Raw genomic sequence first — 21,594 nt, forward strand, 5'->3', positions numbered from 1 at the left:
AGCGCCGCGCCGCGTGACGTCCGGCGTGCATGCTGCGCGTCCGGTTTCTCACTTGCTGGGATAAGCTCAGCGGACAGACACTTTGTACATTTTGTGTGCAGTGTAATTGTTATTGTACATGTGGAAGCTGGTATGTTGGGATGTCTTCACGTGTGTGTGTGTGTGTGTGTGTGTGTGTGTGTGTGTGTGTTCTTATGCACATGTGGGCTTCCAGGGAGCGTAAGCCTGGAAAGATGAAGCCGAAGAAGAAGCATCGTCGGCGTTACACTGATGTGAGTGCGTGTCTTCTGGGGATTATGGGAGAGACACCGGCAGTGGTGGTTCAAGCACATTACAGTTTTAGCTCTAATGCACTCAGTAGATGTTGTTTTTTGGGAAGTAATGCAAATTTTGGAACAAGTAGGAGATTTGATGGTTATTCACCAATACATTTATATTTTGGGGTTTAAACCTTGGCTTAATGAGGCTCAGGGAGATCAGCTTTCCTATACACAGGTGACCATCTGTTTATATCTGTGTAAATCTTTGTGTAGGAGTGTGTGTGTTTGCATGTGTATGTATTTAGGTGTCTGTGTGTGAGTGTGCATCTGGGTTTAACTGGATTTGTCTTGTCGGTTCCAAATGTTTTCCTGGGGAAAGTCAGTCTTGGTCATTCATGGTGAGGCCATTAAACACTGATGTGGCCAATACACAGGAAATGACATCAGCATCTGAGTCATCTTTCTTGGGCTCAAAATGTGATCCTTAGTGAGATATCCGAGCCCGTCATTACAGAGATAACAACAGCATTCTGTTTCTTTCCGAGGCACATGCTGCTGAATCTTACAGAATCGTGCTGATTTGTGCTGAATCGTACTAATCATCTTTATTTTTTTCTTTTTCTTTTTTTTAAACTGCTGTGTCACCCCCTGCAGGACCCCAGTAAAGAATGCTTCACCCTAAAGTTTGACCTGAACGTTGACATAGATACAGAGATTGTTCCCGCCATGAAAAAGAAGACACTAAGGTGAGTGAGGGAGGAGAGTTTCAATTATAGAGCCATTCTTGTGAATACATTTACAAACAGATAGTGTACATGATAGTGATCAACCAACTACAGCCTATCCATGACTAGCTGTCTGCCAGGAAGTCGTCTTTAGTTTCAGTATAACTCCTTTCACACTGCACGTTATGAAACACCTGTGGGTAAAAGGCTTAACGTGAGAGTCGGAGGGAAAGCGTTCTGATTGGTTTCATCCATTCTTGCATTTAGAGAGCTACTGGGACCAGTGTTCGAGCGGAAGGGCATTGAGTTGTCGCGGGTAGACCTGTTCCTAGACCAGTCGAACACTCCCCTCTCACTCCACTTTGAGGCTTACCCTTTTGGAGGGCACTACCTTAAAGTCAAAGGTAAGAGGGGAAACTCGTCGTTATTAAATGGGTGGGTGGGGGTGTGTAAGCTTCAGAAGCACTTCACTTGCACAGATCATGACAGACTTCTCTCTGACCTCTTTCTTTGGAAGTCTTGTGTATTACACTGCTATTTCCACTCCTACACACACACACACACACATGTACTATCATAGTAATGTCTATTTTTATGTATATATGTGTGTGTGTGTGTGTGTGTGTGTGTGTGTGTGTGTGTGTGTGTGTGTGTGTGTGTATTTTCTGTGACTACTGGGCAGCTCCAACCACAAAGCCTCTTTTATGACAAATAACCTCTTAACAAATCCTCGTCTTGCACTCCACCAAGTTTGTGTGCGCGTGCTCATACACACACACACACACACACACACACACACACACACACACACACACACACTCGCCACAGTCATCATACTTGCTCTAGTCTTGACACTGCCTGCGTAATTTGCAGTCGCTGACGTGAGACAGGAGATTTAAACACAGTTAAATGATTCTGATCGCCCACTTGGACAGCCGACTAATTTGCCTTCGTACGGATTGCGCAAGGGTGACTTCTGAGAGCTCTAGTCGTGTTCCTCAGCTTTCTATACAGCACTAACAGAGGCTTTTGTGGATATAAACATGTGCAGTTAATGGTAAAAATGCCAGCGTCTGAGAGATGTGGTGAGTATTTAGAGTATTTAGAGACTTGCCTTGTTTGCATGCCTGTGTTTAGTGTGGAAGTATGTATTTGGATTAAAGCTTGTTTTGCTTTCTGATGGCTAATAAGGCTCATATCTGGTCAGAGTCCCAGCATGTTCATGTTGAGTACAAATGTTTACTGCATTTGATTTGCAGATGAATTTCTAGTCTAGTCCGAAATATTTTCAAGGTTTTGATTTTTAAGAGTTTGCCTGTTAACTATTGCTTACCTATGTAAAAGTATTACTTATTGATTCGTTTTGTTTCAGTACTTATTATTTACTGATGTCTCAGGCTGTGCACGTTGATTGGGTTGAATGTATTGTATTGATTTTTGTGTGTGTGTGTGTGTGCGCGCGTGTGTGCGTGTGCGTGCTCCAGCTCGTCCTGGTGATGAGTTGAAGGTGGATCAGGGGGTAAAAGACTTGCGCTTCCTCAGTCTGCCCAACATAAAGAGCTCGAGTGGGATCAGCCCCTATATCCTCAACCCCACCAACGACAAAGTCGATCATGGCTCCCTTTCCCGCCAAGACAACGTGGACATCCTGGTCAGTACCATCACCTTCACACCCACACACACTATGTGGTCATTTGGCCCTGTCTGACGAGAGGCGGTCTCACCTGGTTTTAACGCTTCATTGGTGCTACGGTTTTCCTGTTGATGACTTAGGCTCCTTTCAGCAAGTGTTTGTTCCTGTTAAGCATATGACCTCATTGCTTCAAACAGGAAAAGCCACCCTGGGAGAGGAAGTGCTTAGTCTGCCGTATTGAGCGAAGAGGTCACAAACCTGACGGCTTGACAGGGACAGACGTGTTCAAAAAATGTTTTATATAAATTAATATAAATGTGCGTGCATGCATGCGGGCATACACGCAATTACTATTTTTAAGCTGTCAGGGCTAAAATTGCAAGAACTCTGTCTCCGTTTCAGATTATTTGTAGTTGTTTTACCATTTTTATCTTGCTGTAGAGTAGCATTTTATCACCGTGGAATCTTTTACCCCTTCTCATTCTGTGCTGAGATGATGCTCCTTTTTGCTTTTAAGCAAAGGATTTTCAGCTCAGCTTCAGTGTTTGCGGTCCGGGAATCTGTTGGTAAATTCTGCTCCCTGGCACGTTCAGGCCCACTGTGCCAACAGTGGTGTGTTTGCATCGGCCTCCCGGGCAAACTGGCGTGTTCTCCATACTCGATACCCACCGCCTTTCGTTCCGGGTTTGGCCGCGAGGATTAGCTGTGAAACCACAAGACTCCGTTCTCAGGCCGTGCACTCGTCCTCGTTCCACCACGGCTCACGGGACTGCGTACGTCTCTGTAGAGTTACATAACGCGTGGACACGCCTGTACACGTTGCAGCTTAAATGCACTCTTATTCTCCGCTTAACACGCGGGTAGAAAGCGGTTTTGGCCTCCCAAATCCACTGTCAGGCCAGTTTTCTTGGAGAAAGCACAGGTGAGAGACTTTAGACCCAGCGTTGAGCCAAAGCCGTCTGGAGTTTTCTTGGAAAGTTGAAATTTATGATGAGCACTTGGATCTCTGTAAAAGAGAAATTACTTTAATGCAAAGTGGGAACATTTTGTTTGTGAAGTCAGCCCCTCTGTAGTTATTATAGGTAGGCTTTGATGATGGGGGGGCACTTCAGAGTCCAACGTTACTGCCTGAGGGGTGCCAACAAGTGCAGTTGCCCGTTTGTCCACAAGTGTGCACCGCAGTGCATCCCCTGCCTCAGGAAATGGGATGGAGTTATCTCTTGGCTGTGACCTGGTTTGAACTCTGCTTCACACCTCCTAAAGGTGACCACTGTGCTCCAACCCATTTAGAGTGAAGCCAATTTGAATATTCCTCCTGTGCAGCTGTTGGGGAACAAGCAGACAGGTTCACAAATCTGCCTGAAGATGGAACACGGCGCATTTCCGTCCCAGTAGTCCAGGCCGGATCCCAGCATTCCATCCACCCCGTCTTTCCTCCTGAAAGATGTTCCGCATTGTTCTTTGATGCCGTTATGAATATAACTCTACGGCTGCATGCAAATAGCATTCCATCACCAGCCTTTCTCTAAGCGGAGCTAAAGTATAATTAGAACCTCAAGGCTAAATTTCCAGCTTTTAATGGATGCGATAATATGATCCAGTTTTGAGCGTTTTCATAACTTTCACCATTGTAGTTTTGCCAGTAGGCTAACCACAGTGAGGAGGTGCTCCGGGCTGGCTTTCCTCATACCTCCCTCCATCTCCCTCCACCACCCATCCACCCTCCATGCACCTCCCAACATGACAATCCGCTGCTGGGCCTCGCCCGCTGTTCGGACCACGCTTCACCCGCTGAGCAGCGTCCTCCCAGCTGGGTCTCGCTCCCTGTCGCCAAGGCCTGACCTTTACAATAAAAGCGCCCGTGGATCAATCGGGGCGGAGGGGGTCTACAAACGAGGCCACTGCTCCTGCTCTCCTGCCCTCATATCTGCCCTGCTCTTGTGATGACCTTTTGAGCTTTACGGTTTGATGTAATCACCCCCCCCCCCCCCGCCGGAGTAACTAAAAGACAAATGTCTCGCAATTGTAGGTTTTCTGGTAAAAGCCGCGTCCATGTTCTGACGCTTCTTCCTCTATGATCTTGGTACACACTGCTCAGGTTCATCTCTCCCATGTCTGTACATGGCTCAATGTGCAGACACTACCAGTCACAATGACGCAATACTTGCATGCGTCGGGCCCTTCCTGGGACTTCCCGCGATGTCTCATGCAGGACTCCAGTTGTGTCATATCTGGCTCTTTCTTCTCACAGGGAACGGCCTTCGTGGACGTGCCTGTGTGGGTGTTAGCGCGCACGCTGCTGGACCGTTCTCACCCTCGGGCCTGAACTGTTTACCTGTCTGACACAGAGATGAGCTTGTTGCACAATGGCAGGAAAAATCACATCATAGGCACTAGTTTGCCCTCGGGGGAGTAGGCTGTATGACAGAGGGGAACATATCACCATGATCTAGCGGAGAGTACATGAACATGTGTGTTTGCAAGGTGATGACCCAGCAAAGACCCTGATCTCAGGAGTCCTCATAACAAAGACGTCTCTCGTTACCCCTAAGGAAGTTACATGGGTTACACAAAGCATGCCAGTGTCATATAAGAAATAACATTTATATGAAATACCAGTAATCACAGGTTTGATAGTGATATTTTGCCAAAAGTTCTTCCAAGAAAAAAAAAAAAAAAAGATCCATTTACTGTGGTGGAGAAGGGGCAGTCATGTTTAGGCGAGCGGAAGCCGGCAATGGCTGGGCTTTAAGGCGAGAGGGATGTTGTGCTGTCTCAGGCTGTTCCGCCACCGAAGCGGAACACCCGCTGAACAGCCGGGGCCTTCGGTGGGGGCTACGCTGGGAAAAACCACCGGCAGAATCCAGACACCGAAGGACGGGGTTCGTATCCTATCAAATTCCAGTGGTCATAGCTCAAGTTTGCCTCCTGGGTTCGAGTCCCGGATAGGGTGGCTGCCTTTAGCCTTCGTTACAGCAGGCTGATCTCATTTCGGCACACTATTAATTTAACCCTCTTCCAAACAGAAGATGTAATGTGTTCCTACATTTTTCTGTAGGCCCCATGGGCATTTATGGACCCAACAGGCTGTTTTTCTTTAGTTGTTTTCTTTGCCTCTTTTAGAACTGAACTTTTCTTTTGAAACGGTCACTCTGTCTGCTCGGCGGATCCCACAGTCTGTGTTTGTATTGATTCTAGCCAGGCCTGCGATGCCTGCCGACAGAAGAAAGGAAGCCCACACGTGGTACTTATCACTTATTCACACCGCTGTAGTTCCCCACAAAGCGCACTCACTGCTTTCATGTGCCCCTCCCCCTGGGTGCAGGCCTGATTGATGTTCTGATTTGCACTGAGGCTAACCAGATTATTATGCAGTTAGTTTCAGGCTATCAACCCCCTGTGTTGGAGACAATGGGGACCAGCGAGAATACACAACTTGCAAAACGCAGACTTATCTTTTTCTTGATTGCTTTACTGATGAAGCTAATTGCTGTGATTTAAAAAAAAGCTCTGTTTGTGATAAGTGACTGAAAAATCATTTTAATTTTGCAACACGTAGATAATTTGACACTGTATGCGGTATTGAATACTCACGTGCTTAAATCAGAGCAAGTTTAATCAGCTACAGATGATAATGATGATGATGATGATTGTGTACGTTGCTTTTCCCACTTTAAGATGGATAACACCTAAAGCAATAAGCCTGTGCTACTGTGTTTTATCTGATGGAAGTCGTTTGTTTCCTGAAAGTTTGAATTGTTGAGCAGATAGTTCCTTTTCTCCAGTGGAAGGTTTCCCCAGCTGTGTGTGCTGTGTATCTGCAGTTTTTGATGTGCAGATAGATGGTGGTTTCCAGCGGGGCATTGTAACTTTGTGTGTAAATATGTGTGTCTGTGTGTATTGGGGGGGAAGGGGGTGGCCGTGCACATGCATGCTGTGGTGGGAGGAGTGTACAGCGTACTACAGATCTGCAGTGTTAATAGCGTCATGCTCTCTCTCAGAGCGGCTCAGTAGCTGCAGAAGCAACTCCGTGTTGGTGCCTTTCCACCTCTCTTTCCCTGTGGCTTGGTCGGCGCCATCCGAAGCGACGCGGAGCTAGTGTATGACTACCGTCCCTCCCAGTCTGAGCATACGCTGGGTGCACTCCACTTTGAGGGCGTCAGAGAGAGCTGAGAGCCGGGGCTTGGCAGAGAGCTCCTCGACTGGTGGCCGGTGGGCCGATGGTGCGTTTCGGACGCCTCACCTCCTGGCACAGTTGGGACTTGCTGAGCATGGTACCCGAGAACCTGTCGGAGCCGGGGCAGCAGAAGCCGTCCGCCCCGTGTCAGGTAAGGCTGGGCTCCTAGCGAAGGACCCTGGGGAACGGCACAGATCACTGACTGGCTCGATCTGGGCAAAGAACTGGTTTGCTAAAGCGTAGCGTTTTGCTTGAAAGTGGCGGCAACCTTTATCACGTGAAATTGTTTTGGTTTCAAGCTTGCTTGTAAAAATGGTGTTCTAACCTTTCATTATGCCAGTTATCGATCCGTTGCGTGACCCGGTTTCAGCAGGCTATCTTTTTGTCATCTTTTGTGGAAGTTCGGGTTGCTCGGTTCGGTGTACGTTTTGGAAACGTATGTGTAGACGTCAGCTCGCTTAACGCTAGACAGTGCGTAATGGAAATAGAATTTGCATGCAGTGGAAAAGCTGAAGTAGCCCTGCTTCGACTGATGACCGGGCCTGGGGCTTTCTGTGTGACGGGCAGCCTTATCGGTGTCCTGAGATAAGACTCCGGGTCGTCGCTGTTTTTGATCACTGATTAATCTGCTGTGCTGAAGTCTCAATGGCTTTTTATTCCACCCGTACGCTATGACGAGCAGCGCGGTGATGGAGGTGAGCCAGTGTGTGGACCCAGCCCTGGGACCTGGCCCTCGTCGACAGGCAAGGCTAGGCATACGAGGGCCAGTAAGGGAACATGAGAAGCACAAACTTGTTTGCCTTTCGCTCGATTCATGTCTTTTGATTCTAGTTATTTTTGTTCTACCTTTCTCTCATGCGTCCTTAAGCCACATTCTCCAGATCTTCCATGTCCTGTGTCTGTGCATGCTGTGTACATTTCACATGATTTATATGATCTCACATCCTGACACGTGAGATTGTGGGGGTGGGGTGGGTGTTTAACACCCTGCTGTTTCCCCATCATTAATCAAAGGCTGATCAAGGACCGTTTCATCTTTATTGTACGAGCAGGCCAGACTTTGAGTCTTACAGTGTGTCCAGCACTGCTGTAAGTTTTAGTATTGCTAAACAGACACGCCAGCATTTCACCAGCATCTTGGTATAAATGGTAAGTTACTGAACCTGAAAAGATCTATGAGCAAGTGTGCCGATCAGATCCGTCGCTGTCAACATTCCCACCGGATCTTTGAGGTTCCCGCTGTGCGTCCCACTGCTGCCAGGGTATTGGTCCGAGAGATCCACATAGTTCTGCTGTATTTTGGTAAAGGAACTGGATGACTTAATGTTGTGATTTAGGTCCCGGAGCAGTGTAAAGCATTCCAAGTCAGCGATTCACGAGATTAGAAGGAAGTCAAAAGTACAATATTACTTCCATGTTCCCGGAAAGCTTTAGTTTCATTATTTATGTGCAGATGTCAAGTACAGGAAAGTTCAGTAAAGCAACTGTCATGTAGAGTGGGGTTTCCCCTTTGCCTCAAGCAGAGGACACCTCCCTGTGAAGATTGACGAGGTCTGCCTGCTTTACTGAGGTGTTTTTTATTCTCTCTCACTCTTTCACACACCCACATACCCACCAATGTCATTTTCACCATGGCATAGTTTCATTTAATTTACTATGGATGTTTAAATAACTCTACATTGAAATGTATTGTTAAACAAGACTTGGACATACTGTGAAGGAATCAAACTCATAAATCGTTGTCCATTACATTCCATCTTTAGGACTAGGTGTTAGTTTAAGCCTCCACAGAAAATTTGTTTGACTGTAAGAGGCACTTAAAAATAAAACACACAGACCATTTCATGCAAGTCTTATAGTCCAAGAGGTAAACACAGGACAGTGGCAGAGGGGTGTCGGGGGCCGTATCAGCCATGTTTAACAGAGGGGTGTCGGGGGCCGTACCAGCCATGTTTAACAGAGGGGTATCGGGGGATGTATCAGCCATGTTTAACAGAGGGGTGTCGGGGGCCGTACCAGCCATGTTTAACAGAGGGGTGTCGGGGGGGCCGTATCAGCCATATTTAACAGAGGGGTGTCGGGGGCCGTATCAGCCATGTTTAACAGAGGGGTATCGGGGGCCGTATCAGCCGTGTTTAACAGAGGGGTATCGGGGGCCGTATCAGCCGTGTTTAACAGAGGGGTGTCGGGGGCCGTATCAGCCTTGTATAACAGGTGTCGTATCTTTTGTTGACAATCAGAGGTCATTGGTGCTTTTCATTTAGAAACGAATCCCACTCCCCTCGAGAAGGGGATGTGAAGGCCATTGTTCAAGGAGTCCTAACAATACAAAAGCCTCTAAATAAACAGTTGGTATCACTGAGGTAGAAGAATGTTTTACTCAGACGCTGCCCATTGGCTCTTCCTACATATGCAGATTAGCCTCCTGCCATCCTTTAGCCACTCCCCTTTCTTCCTGCTCCCACACAATGGGACAGGATCTTGTTTGTTGCCATGACATTAAGGTGGTCCCTTGTAGCAATGTAGGCAGTCTCTACCCTTGCAGCTGCTGGAGTGGTACCATACCCATGTGGAGGGAAAGAGGGGGATAGGAAAGAGAGAGAGAGAGAGAGAGAGAGAGAGAAACAGCTGGCTCTGCCAGGCCAGCTGAAGGATTACAATGGTCTTCCTCACTTTTCCCATGACTCTTGCTTCCACAGTGAGTATCGCTAATTCCCTGGTAATCCTCGTGTGTATCTATGATTTACTACTTGTCATTCCGGTTTTCAGCAGACGGTGAATTTTCTGGTCTGAAGCACAGGTTTGGAAAGCATCGACTGCAGTCACGTGATTGAGTTGATAACGATGTCGAGGTGTCTCAGCGCTTTCTCCCCTGAAGACGACTTCTGTTTACTATTATTTTGTATAAAATCATTTCATTCTTGATTGCAAAAGTCTTGCTTGACTGTGTAAGAACTTTTTTCAAGCACTGAAAACCAGATTGTTTTCAAGTTCTGGTTTTTATTGACCAGATTTAGTCATTTGATCTAGATGTATATATTTTTAAATAACCTATTTATTTTTAAATACCGCTCCATTTGTGTGAATTGTAGTAGTATCTGTAACTCATTAGGGGTTCTTGCTTTCCTTCCTCCTTGGAGTAGGGACACTTCCTGTCATCATCCTCTTGCTCCAGATTCCTTAGAAATCCCCTCATCTACCACCGCCTCCAATCCTCCCAGTATTGCTTTCATTTGTATATTATTGGACAAGCTGTTTCACAAGAATGTTTGTTTATAACAAGGATTTGATTGAGCCAACCACTAAATTCAGCAGGGCATACCACTAATGTAGTTTACTGTAAACAGACTCGTGGAGAACCCGTTGGAAGTTAGAAAATAATAGGGTGTATTGCCTCTCTCGCAGTACTGAATGTCCACAGCTTCTTCCCGGGGCCTCTGAGCAGGTAGACATCACCTGTGTTGTTCAGGAGCTGTACGTTCATGATGCTGCTGTCTGTTTGAAAACGTGAGATCAGTGAGCTTGTTTGTCATGCATGTGCCAAGCATCGAGCGCATAGCCCAGCACAGACGATTCCATATGGAGTATGGTGTTTTTGTACGTGTGGACCTCCCCCCGCCCCCTAAGCCGGTTTCCTGTTTTGTATCCTGACCCATGTAATTCCTCACAATCCTTGGAATGTTCCAGGGTCTTTAGTAGGGGACAGGAATTTGGGGAACACAGTTCCTGTGCTGTGGATAGAGAGGTTTGCCGCTCATCTCGTGGACGCTTGGAAAATGCCAATGACAGTAGCCACAGTTCATTCAGCGCACCAGCTGTCATAAAGCAAATTAACACGGTGTGTGTGTGTGTGTGGGGGGGGGGGGTGGGGTGGGGTGGGGGGGGGGGCTGTATGTCATGATAGATGATCAGTGCAATCTGGGTACAATAGGGGACCATTGTCGATTTGTGTCAGAATGCAACTTTTCCCCTGAAGATGCTGTAATAGGTTTAGTGCTAGTTTGCAGTACTGTGTCAACATGCTTTACGATTCTGCAGCTCCCCATTGTTCACGGTTTACTAGAACCCCTATCCAATTCAGCCCGCCAGCTGAATAATGCAAGATGAATATTTGTTCTCTGCTTATATCCCCTCCATGTTTTTTTTTTCTTTCTTTCTTTTTGCTGTCCTTGTTGATCTGTAGTTCTGAATGTCTGGCAACCTGTCCATTTCTCTCCCTCCCTTTCCTGTTTCTCTCTCCTGTACCCATCTTTCCTGAAACCCATGTGACCAACTTTGTGACTATGCGTCATCCTTTACTGTCATAATCACACTCATAGCTCTCTCTCTCTCTCTCTCCCCCCTACCCCAAACAGGGTCAGGCGCGTCGGCGCAAGAACATGATGGAATTCCTGGGTGATGCCAGCATCCCGTCCCCAGACTCCTTGGCTCAGCTCGGGGGCTCCCTGCCCTCCGTGGCGCCTCTCGGCGTTCCCAAGAACCGTCCGGCCAGCCGCTTCAGTGGCTTCTTCTTCCCCTCGGGAGCGGGCAAGGTGGGGATTTCCATGCTTCCGCTAATGCTAGTGCACAGACCGGAAGCTATACAGCTCATTTACTAAGCTGTAACTCCCAGGACCGCTGTCGCTTTCGGTTTCCTGGAAATCTTTCTACAGCTCTGACACAGCCCCACCAGCCCCAAGCACAGGCCCATAGCAGACGTGCGAGCAGGGGTAGCCGACTCTCAGCTGTCACTCGTGCTTAGCTTGTTCTCCAGCAACCCCCTTTGCAGAGGAACCGCCATCCCGTTTTGGCGAGACCCCTGACCTCCATGCAGGAGCGGGCCAGGGCCGCCTTCTGTCACTTTATCGGCTTTGTTTCGCCGCTCTGTTGTCTGTGTGCGTCCACCTCAACTGACGCTTTCTTTTGTAAGTGTCCAGTCCTCTGGAAGGACATTGGTGTGATCAGCTGCAGCTCCTCAGAAGAGTGTGTTCACAGCAGGCCAGGATTGATTGATGTGTTAAAGAAAAGCTCTTGTAAGTGCTTGTAAGGCATGGTAAAGCACAGAGGAGGTCTTTGTCTATCTGGGCTTGTCCAGCCAGCTAGACGCGTGACGCGGTAATGAGATGGGCCCTGTTGTGTGGAAACTGTGATGGATCACATGGAGTCATTTACATTTGATGTATACAGTGGGTAACTACTGGTGTTTCTCCCTGTGTGTGTGTGTGTGTGTGTGTGTGTGTGTGTGTGTGTGTGTGTGTGTGTGTGTGTGTGTGTGTGTGGGGAGCAGGAGCTGGACCGGGTGGAGCTGCTTAACAACCGACTCCAGTTCTACACGTACAACGGCTTGCCCAAGGTGTCGTCCTTCCACCAGGACTCCTGGGAGGAGGACGATGAGGAGCCAGGTCTGACGTTGGAGGACAGCTGGCAGCAGCTCCTGGAGAATCCAGAGGTGGTGCACTCTCCGTCTCTCTCACACACACACACACTCAACTTGCACGCACACATACGCACAAACATTCGTCCTTCGTATGCCTGGCTAAATGGATGCGGTGATGTGTTGTAGACTCTGAGCCGGCGGCAGGTCCACCAGCAGGAGGCGATATGGGAGCTGATCCACACCGAGGCCACCTACATCAAGAAGCTCAAGGTCATCACTGATGTAAGTCAGCGTCTTCCACTGGATCATTCCTTTCTCCCAGTCTGCATAATCTACTGTGTAAAATGACTCTTGGGGTAGATTTATGGACAGATCAGACCTCAGCAATTTTTTTTTTGGGGGTTTTTTTTTTTCCCTGCTTTGAACTCTTTCAGCTATGCCAAGTCATGCTGACACTTCTTGGGCAGTGTAAGCAAAGTGTTTGATGTGTGTGTGTGTGTGTGTGTGTGTGTGTGTGTGTGTGTGTGTGTGTGTGTGTGTGTGTGTGTGTGTGTGTGTGTATATATATATATATATATATATATATATATATATGTGTGTGTGTGTGTGTGTGTCCGCAGCTGTTCCTATGTGGCCTGCTGCACCTGCAGGACTGTGGACTGCTGAGCGAGGTGGAGCCAGGCAAACTCTTCAGCAACATCCAGGACCTGGTGCGTGTGCATGCCACACTGTGGGTCCAGGTCATGGAACCGGTACTGGAGCGAGCGCGGAGAGACCGCAGCCTCCTGGACCCCATGCACCTGCTACAGGGCTTCCAGACGGTGAGTTTAACCCTGTCACCACACCTTTAGACACGCATATACACGTCCGCCCGTCCGTTCGTCCGTCTTAGCGGTGGGGTGTGTGTTTGTGTGCACTCGCGCAGTTTGGCTCACGGTTCCAGCCCTACTTACGTTACTGCATGGAGGAGGAGCGATGCATGGAGTACATGCGCAGCCAGCTACGGGACAACGAGCTCTTCAGAATCTACATCACGGTGAGTCCCCTCCCGCTCCGCCTCTGCGCTTTCCTGCCTGACCCCTCGTTTGAACCCCGGCTGAGCTGAAGCGCCTCTCGTCTCCTGTGCACAGTGGGCCGAGGGCAACAAGCAGTGCGCCAGGCTGAAGCTGGCCGACATGCTGGTGAAGCCACACCAGAGGCTCACCAAGTACCCACTGCTGCTCAAGACCATCCTGAAGAAGACGGACGAGCCTGCCGCCAAAGACGCCCTGCTCAGCATGGTGAGGGAGACGGAGCCTGTGCGGCCCACTACACACACCCCACCCCACCCCCCGTCTGCTGATGTCCCCGCTCCCACACATCTGCCAAAGCTGCCTCCTAACAGCTGCTGGTTTAGGTGTGTGTGAGCGTGGAAATCATCAAAGGACAGTGGAGTGGCTGGTCCTCCAAAAATCAGGCATCCCTCATTTATAGCGTTGTGTAAGAGTCTCTAGATATTAGTATAGTTTTTACACTATTGAAGAAGTGTGTGTGTGTGTGTGTGTGTGTGTGTGTGTGTGTGTGTGTGTGTGTGTGCGCGTGCTGCACAGCTGGCGTGTGTGGATAGCTTCATCAACAGCGTGGACACTCAGATGCAGCAGAAGCAGGAGCAGCAGAAGCTGGCAGCCATTTCGGCTCGCGTGGAGAGCTACGAGGCGGTGGAGGGCGGCACCGAGGAGGTGGAGAGGGTGAGATCTCCTTCCCGTCCAAGAACCTGACCGAGAGCACCGCGTTCATCACCGTGCTGTGTTCATCCATTTCATTTCATTAGCAGCGTTTTTAAGCGTTCACACTTCACTTCTCTGCTCTCAGATCCTGAGAGAGTTCAACCACATTGACCTGATGGCTCCTATGATTGACACCTCTCCGGAGGAGACTAGACAGCTCCACCTGGAGGGGGCGCTGCGCATGAAAGAAGGCAAAGACAGCCGGGTAATGGCGCCACTTTCCGAGCAATCTTTTCAGTGACCCCTCTAAACAACCCCGAGCTCGGGGCAAAGGCAAGCGTGCCCCCCTGCTGACCTGCTGTGTGCTCTGCAGATGGACGTTTACTGCTTCCTATTTACCGACCTCCTGCTCGTCACTAAACCAGTCAAGCGCGTCGAGAAGGTGAAAGTGATCAGACCACCCCTCCTTGTTCAGAACGTTGTGTGCAGGGAACTGAAAGACCCAGGTTGGTGACTGTTAATTGTTGTTGTTGTTTACCACTTTCATTAATGATGGTTTATTCACTGAGCCACAACATTCAGATCCAGATCAGTTCCAATGGTAAAGTGGTCATTCATTCTCCAACGTCGCCTTTATGTTTGCTGTTCTCCACACAGGCTCTTTCGTCCTCATTTACCTCAACGAGTTCAAAAGTGCTGTGGCTGCCTACTCGTTCCAGGCCAACAGCGCCCCCCAGGGGAGAAGCTGGATAGATGCACTCTCCAGTGCACAGGTTTGTGCCTTCAGTCACGAAAGACTATAGGCGTGGATTTTCTCTCGATTGCATGGGTTCGCCTCGTGGCTCTCAGGCCCGTGCTGAGCGTGCTCTTCGCAGGTTCGTGGGTGGCAGAGCAGACCTCCTGACTGACTGCATGGCTGTGTTTGTTTTTGTTATTCCAGAGCCAGCTACAGCGTCTGCGGTCAGAGGAGGGCCGCCGTCGGAGGGCCAGACTGAGGCAGAGGCTAGAGGACGGGGAGGAGGACGAGCGAGGCGAAGAGAGCTGCACCTCCACCGCCAGCTCCCCACGGCTCCAGAACAAAGAGCAGCATCACACGGGGTACACGTTCCTTTAAATCCGCTTAGAAAACTGACCCAGGATCAGCCTTGTCCCTGCATACTCTAACAGACAGGATTATACAGGTTAAAGCTGTCTGGTTATTCATGGGCTTATGGTCCTGCACCTAATGCTGAGATTGGACGGTGTGTGTTTTGGGTTTTTTTTCTTAATTTTTTCCTTCTACTCCACTTTCAGAAGCTCGGATGGCTCCACCGAGACGCTTTCAGTGATGGACGCAGACGAGTCGGAAGCGTGCTTGGATTCGTCCACTCTGCAGGCCGACCCCGTTGTGACCCCGATGCCCCTTCCCGACGGCAGCCCCGTGGCCCCGGGCTCACAGAAGGCCCAGGGCGCGGGCGAGGCCGACCCCCTGCCGCAGAGCTCGGAGCGCCGCTCCGTGTCCGTGGACAGTGCCTACGGAACGCTCTCGCCCGAGTCCTTGCTGGAGATGCAGACGCTGACGGCCACCAGCGAGGAGGAAGTGTCGGTGGGCACGGGGGGAGGAGGGGAGGACGAGGAGGAGGGAGAGAGAGAAAGAGGAGGCGACCGAGGGGAGGAGCTGGAGGAGCTGGAGGACCAGGACCAGGAGGAGGAGGAGGAGGAGGAGGAGGAGGAGGGGGCAGAGAACAGGGGCTCTCCTTGCTCGCTGCTCTCGCCCGCGCGCCACCTGAAGCCGCGTCGGCGCGCGCCCGTGCAGCTCCGCCTGCCCTGCCTCCAGAGGTTGGCGTTCAAGTGCCGCTCGGAGGACAACCTGCTGCAGTGCGTCAGTGGCAACGGCAGTCGCCCCTTGGCACGCGCCGACACCGAGCCTGCCCGGGTGAGCCCCCAGTGGCCGGACGGTGGGCTGGGGCATAGCAGGAGCCTGTGCGAACTGATCCCAAGCAGCGCAGGGCACAAGGTGGAGGCGCCCCTGCCAGACATGGAGAAAGAGGAAAGCTGCCAGCTGTCGCACAGCCTTCCCGCCACCTTGCTGGCGGACACTCTGCGCCGTGCCAGGGGCGACTACAAGAGGGGCCAAATGAGCTATGGCTGCTCGGATGCGGAGGGGAGCTGCAGCGCGTCGGAGGAGGACAGGGGTTGCGGAAAGAGTTCGCCGCAGCAGAAGAAGAAGCTGACCATGGCGCAGCTGTGCAGAATCCGAACCACACTGGTGCTCAACTCCACCCTCACAGCCTCGTGAGTCCCACGCGTGCCTCCAAGAGTTCAGCTTGCCGTTGAACATTTAAAATACAAATCGTTTGCCCTTTAATACGTTTCGTATTTAAATTGTGTTCTGATGTGTGGTCTGTGGTAAAATTGCTTCAGATGTAGTAGTAGATAAAATACCCTCTCAGATGTCATATTACAGTCATTATAAAAAGTCACTCAGTGTTTACCAAAATTCCCTTCACTTGCTGACTTTCTGACTTTGACTCTGTGTTTGTCCGTAGGGAGGTGTAGCCTTGGACGCTCCACCTGACGCTGACGATGCCCACGTCACCCCACAGGACTGAACTCCCCCCGCACGAATGCCCTCTGACTAGTGTACTCTCCTGCTGTCATCGCCACTCCCACCCCAAATCCGGCGGGGCTGAGGCACGCTCTCGAGGACTCTTTGCACTTTGTATCACAAGTAACTTTGTTGGGGGCAGGTGGGTGGCTAAACTTTCAGGTAAAGCAGATACTGACTGACACTTTCTTAGGAAAGTGGTCAAGTTTCATGCCAAGGTCTGTCCCATTTTGTGCACTTGGAGCTGATCGGCCGTTTTGGAAGACAGAAGGATGGTTGATATGGAATCAGAATGAAAAGAAAAGTGGCAGAGCATGCGGTTGGAGCGCACGCTGCATCTCCCTGGACTTCCCATCACTACTGCTTTGAGAAGCTCGGCAGTGACTCTCCCTTCAAGGGGCTTTGTTCCTTCTTTCCTCACTGGTGTTCCGTGTGAGGACCCCACCCGCTTGGCGTTTCATTTTGGTGTCTGTGGGTAACGGAGCTGGCGCGCATGCGCCCGTGCCCTCACGCTTGTGGCCTCTAAAGGAGTCAGCTCAGGGCAGGCTCCAGCTGACCCCTCTCCATGGACCTCCCACGAGGTATTGAGGGTTACGGAGAGCGCAAACTCCCCACAGTTCTCAAAGGCACTGATGGTCCCTCATTTACACAAAGGCCAGAAAGCCTTGTTGGATCTGCCTGTTTGAGTTGGGGCTCGGTCTGCAGATGCACAGTTCATGTAATTGAAAGAAATCCGTGTTGACCAATACTTTGTGCGTGCATGCATGTGCAAGCATACGTGCATGTGCTTGTGCATGTGCATGTGAGCATCAAATGTTGACTTAACCTACGAACTAAACCAAAGTAAAAACTATTTGAATGGTATTTCAGATGGCAAGGTAGATGAACTCTAAATATAAGCAACAAAGAACTTGAGGACCATATTAGTTACTTGGGTTTAAAGCGCTGTTCCTCAGCTAAGTTCCTTAACTTGGGTTTAAAGCACTGTTCCTCAGCTAAGTTCCTTAACTTGGGTTTAAAGCGCTGTTCCTCAGCTAAGTTCCTTAACTTGGGTTTAAAGCGCTGTTCCTCAGCTAAGTTCCTTAACTTGGGTTTAAAGTGTTGTTACTCAGCTAAGTTCCTTAACTTGGGTTTAAAGCGCTGTTCCTCAGCTAAGTTCCTTAATTTAGGTTTAAAGCCCTGTTCTTCCACCAAGTTAACTTGGGTGTAAAGCTCTCTCTCTCTCTCTGTGTGTGTGTGTGTGTGTGTGTGTGTGTGTGTGTGTGTGTGTGTGTGTGTGTGTGTGTGTGTGTGTGTGTGAAGCTTATTCATCCTCAGTGACCTTGCTTGTAGACCCCTTTACTGCTTAAAAAAAAAAACGAACAGGTGATCTGAAACAACTGCAGAATATAAGAAGTGATTACTTGGATTTGCATCCCAGGCATAGAGATTAAAGTATAATGGAACTCATCTATTGCCAGTGGAGCAGTGAGAAGCCTCTAAGGTAGCCGTTCCCATCCTTTGGCTTCTTAGCATTACACTAAAGAAACTTTAGCAGCTACTAAAGTGTCTTTTTACATCATTGAGAAAACTAGACTTCACTCTACAGGGTTCACTACAGACGTTTGCCAGTAAAGGTGAGTCTACGCCTGTCTCAACATTGCCATTATTCGGTTTAGTTTTATGGTTCAGGGACAACAGCCTGACGCTAGAGCAGCACTTATAGCAACCACTCCTTTAGAATCTCATACTAAACGCTGACAGTGTTATAGGACTTCGACTAAGATTATAATTTACCTGGAAACCTCAGGGTACAATTCAAGGGGTTTGTTTGTTTGTTTGTTTGTTTTTTAAATAAAAACAATTAATGACATTACTAATACTGCTCTAGAGGTGTTAAAGTTCAATTCTGCCAGATTTGGTAAACCTTAAATGTACTTTTTGTAAAGCTGGCCAAAATTAATACTGTGCATATGTTTAAAAAAAATCGTCATATTTATTAATCTTGGTGTGTTTTTTTTAATATATATATATATGTATATATATATATATATATATATATATATATATATATATATATATATAATGTGTGTGAGAAATATGGTTTGTTGTAAATGTATTGTTTATTTCAGAACTAATGTTTTTTTTGTTTTGTAGTCTTTTGTTTACTGAAAATCTAATTGCTAAGAGGTCAATCTGCTAAGAACCAAATTAACTTTGTTCCCAATATCAGGGAATGGTCTTTAAGTGACTTGCAAAATAAAAAGACATTTTACAATATATTCAGATTTGAATGCTGATCCATTTTATTACATTCAACTACACTTTCTGCAAGTAATCCAATGAGCATCCACCAAATCAGAAGTAGTGCCTTCATTGTTCTCCTAATTATAACCCCTAGAGAGCATCCTAAATATTAGTATGAGGATGTTTTTAAGCATGATTCCAATCCAAGCATTACATCATATTTTAATTTGCCAAAACATAAACTATAACTGAAATGCATACCCCAGCAATGTACTTAACTAGTCATTTCTCCTTGTCTTGCATATACTGCACAGTGTATTTTCTTGTGTGGTTTTACTGCCAATAATTTTAAAAAGATTTTGGATTTTTCAGGAGCTCGATTAATAAATTATGATTTTGGGGATTCTATGCTTCTTTTGTGGTTCTAGCTATCTAACCTTCATCTTCATCTCCATCTGGAATGTCTGAAGCAGTGTGTTTCTGCAGAAGAACCACAGTGACCAAATGAGAAGCTCCTTTGCTTTCAGTCCATACTATGAGCAGGTCAAGGTGTATTTATGGATGATTATATCAGCTAATCGGTGGATTACAGCATGTTGACTCCACACAAGGCCTTAATCCTTAGGCAGCATTCTGGCCTGTGGGATTCCCCCCCCGCCCCGCCCCCTTAATCTCATCTCTACTCCCCTGTTACCACATCTGGCTGAGTGGGATTTACCAATGTAATCCTGCATTCTGAAACTATTTTATGCTCCACTGCTGATACGCTGGACTTTAATTATGAAAATGCATCTTGCTTCAGGAACCGTAAAGTAAATTACACAGTCTGATTTGGTTAGCTGTGTGAGTGAGTAGGAGATATTGTATGTACAAGCAGAGAAGATAGTGTGTATAACAATGAATTTCTGCATCTATGACTACCAATCTAATCTTATCAACCTAGTAGAATGATCACACGAACCTACAGATGTAGTAATGTTTCTCTGTAACTTGTAGTTTTATTTATAGTCCCAGTGTAGTTTTAAAGCAATTACATTATTTTCCTGTTACCAAGTAATGTGGTGATTTAATTAAATCGGCTAGTTACATTCTACGTATTTTAAAATCAAATGACAATTTTGTTAATTGTTCTAAATCCCACCTGAGTGTGACAGCTGTTAGCTGTTTGACAGCTGACTCAAACTGTCATTATCTTGCTAGATGTTATTTAATCATTGAAATTTTCTCCTCTAAAATGTAGTTAACTGCTTCTCTCCATGATGGTCCTGTTATTTCTCTTTAATTTCACTGACTACAATTTTGATGTAATTTTCCCAGACCTGAAAAATGGTTAAACCATTAGCTGATTTTAAAGGGCAAGAATTGTAATTTCAATTACACAATATTAATGTTGTGAAGGTTCTGAACACGATTCACTTATTATTATATTTGCTATTCAGTTTTTAATTATTCCATCATGACAATAGTAGGAGGAACTGCATAATTTCATCTTTTTTTGTGTAGGACGTTTTAAAAATTTTTTTTTTGCGCATAAAATTGCATCTTATATTACTTTATTGGTCAGGAAAAGAGATATTTTTTCCAAATTTTATGGCATACCATAGTCTTTTAGAAGTAAAATTGGAAAATCTTGTTTTGGATCACTGTTGCATCGACACTCCTGTGAAGCATACATAATTATACCCATTTGATTGGAAACCTTTATTCATGTTTAAAATATTAGCCCATTTGTTATGCAGAATTTGTTTGTGCCGTCCTCTGATGCCTCCTGATTGGCCAGTGCCTGTGGGCCTCCCTAGACCCGCTGGAGTAACTGAGGCTCCACATCTAGACTGACATGGGCAGTGGTAGCTCAGTGGTTAAGGTACTTGATGTGATTGGAAGGTTGCTGGTTCAAGCCCCACCACTGCCAAGTTGTCACTGGTGGGCCCCTGAGCAACACCCTTAACCCTCAGTGTTATAAATGTTGTAAAAAAAAACCCTCAATTGCTTAAGTTGTTTTCAGTCAAAAGCGTCAGGTAAATGTAAGTGACTGCTCAGTTCCGTAAAAAAGTATGTATTGGTACTTGTTGGGCTGCCCAATGGAGGACAGGTTCCCTCTTGAGTCTTGGTTTTCCAGAGGTTTCTTTCTTAATCCCGTTCAGGGAGTTTTCCCTAGCCATCGTCACCTGTCCCCGCTCTCAACTCGGCAACAGTAACGCCTCCGCCAACACTCATACCGCGAAACTCTTTCTAATCGATGTAGATGTGGTCATTAAGTGGGTATTGAGTGTCGACAAGACAGTTCAAGAAATTCACTAAATGCCTATTATTCAGCACACAGTTGTGTCTAGAGCATTTTGTTTAGAATACACAAAATGATGTGTTTTTAAACTCTTTTAATAAAACAGTTAATAAAAGATTTCAGTGCAGACAGCAGGTACCTCCATATAAAATCTAGGTCTGTAGGGTCATTACAGAGTTAACAACTCCTTGTGACAGATGTCAAATGCTGTAAAAAAAGAAAAAAAAAAAAGTCTGATTAACACAAAAGGGCATTTTGGCAAATCCAGATTATGGGTGCACTTTCATTTATTAAATGTTGCCAATCCCAGCATTCTGTGCCACCAAGGGAATGAAATGATGTAGTCACTATTGTCTGCCCATCCTGTCCGTGCTCTGAGCCCTGACCTCCATGTCCTTATGCTGTAACTGCTTGTATTAGAGAGCTTAAACCACTGCTATTTTGCCAGTGGCTGCTTCACTAAATGCCTAGGTGATTAGAATTATGTGAAATTGGATGTGTTTGGGCTCAGGAATGATGAACTACAGTGTTTACAACGCTCTATGCCATCAAAAGACACCAATGACAAGTGGGAGCCATATGGCGTGGATCACCATGGGAACAGATGCCTATTAACATGCCACCTGACCTTGGCAGCTGG

The 21,594-nt window shown here is 47.4% G+C and overlaps 1 protein-coding gene across 9 annotated transcripts in view; it reads left to right on the forward strand.

The window, feature by feature from the left end:
• LOC145643233 (pleckstrin homology domain-containing family G member 5-like) overlaps positions 1-17,745 on the forward strand; it is a 43,861-nt gene extending 26,116 nt beyond the window's left edge. For 6 of the 9 annotated variants that reach the window (XM_081709791.1, XM_081709792.1, XM_081709789.1 and 3 more), the window contains 17 exons: positions 215-272; positions 915-1,006; positions 1,253-1,389; positions 2,470-2,636; positions 11,151-11,327; positions 12,062-12,223; positions 12,338-12,433; positions 12,772-12,972; positions 13,077-13,187; positions 13,282-13,431; positions 13,741-13,878; positions 14,003-14,122; positions 14,231-14,363; positions 14,515-14,630; positions 14,798-14,955; positions 15,151-16,131; positions 16,386-17,745. In XM_081709791.1, coding sequence (XP_081565917.1) covers positions 215-272; positions 915-1,006; positions 1,253-1,389; positions 2,470-2,636; positions 11,151-11,327; positions 12,062-12,223; positions 12,338-12,433; positions 12,772-12,972; positions 13,077-13,187; positions 13,282-13,431; positions 13,741-13,878; positions 14,003-14,122; positions 14,231-14,363; positions 14,515-14,630; positions 14,798-14,955; positions 15,151-16,131; positions 16,386-16,395 — 3,007 coding nt within the window. In that variant the 3' untranslated portion in view covers positions 16,396-17,745. Of the gene's footprint in view, positions 1-214; positions 273-914; positions 1,007-1,252; positions 1,390-2,469; positions 2,637-11,150; positions 11,328-12,061; positions 12,224-12,337; positions 12,434-12,771; positions 12,973-13,076; positions 13,188-13,281; positions 13,432-13,740; positions 13,879-14,002; positions 14,123-14,230; positions 14,364-14,514; positions 14,631-14,797; positions 14,956-15,150; positions 16,136-16,385 lie in introns of those variants that run through there. The other 3 variants (XM_081709797.1, XM_081709790.1, XM_081709794.1) reach the window with 2 other exon arrangements.
• The last annotated feature ends 3,849 nt before the right edge of the window (positions 17,746-21,594 follow it).

The sequence above is a fragment of the Electrophorus electricus genome, unplaced genomic scaffold (genome assembly GCF_041902795.1).
Source record: "Electrophorus electricus isolate QZ-2024a unplaced genomic scaffold, ASM4190279v1 Scaffold90, whole genome shotgun sequence".
Lineage (NCBI taxonomy): Eukaryota > Metazoa > Chordata > Actinopteri > Gymnotiformes > Gymnotidae > Electrophorus > Electrophorus electricus.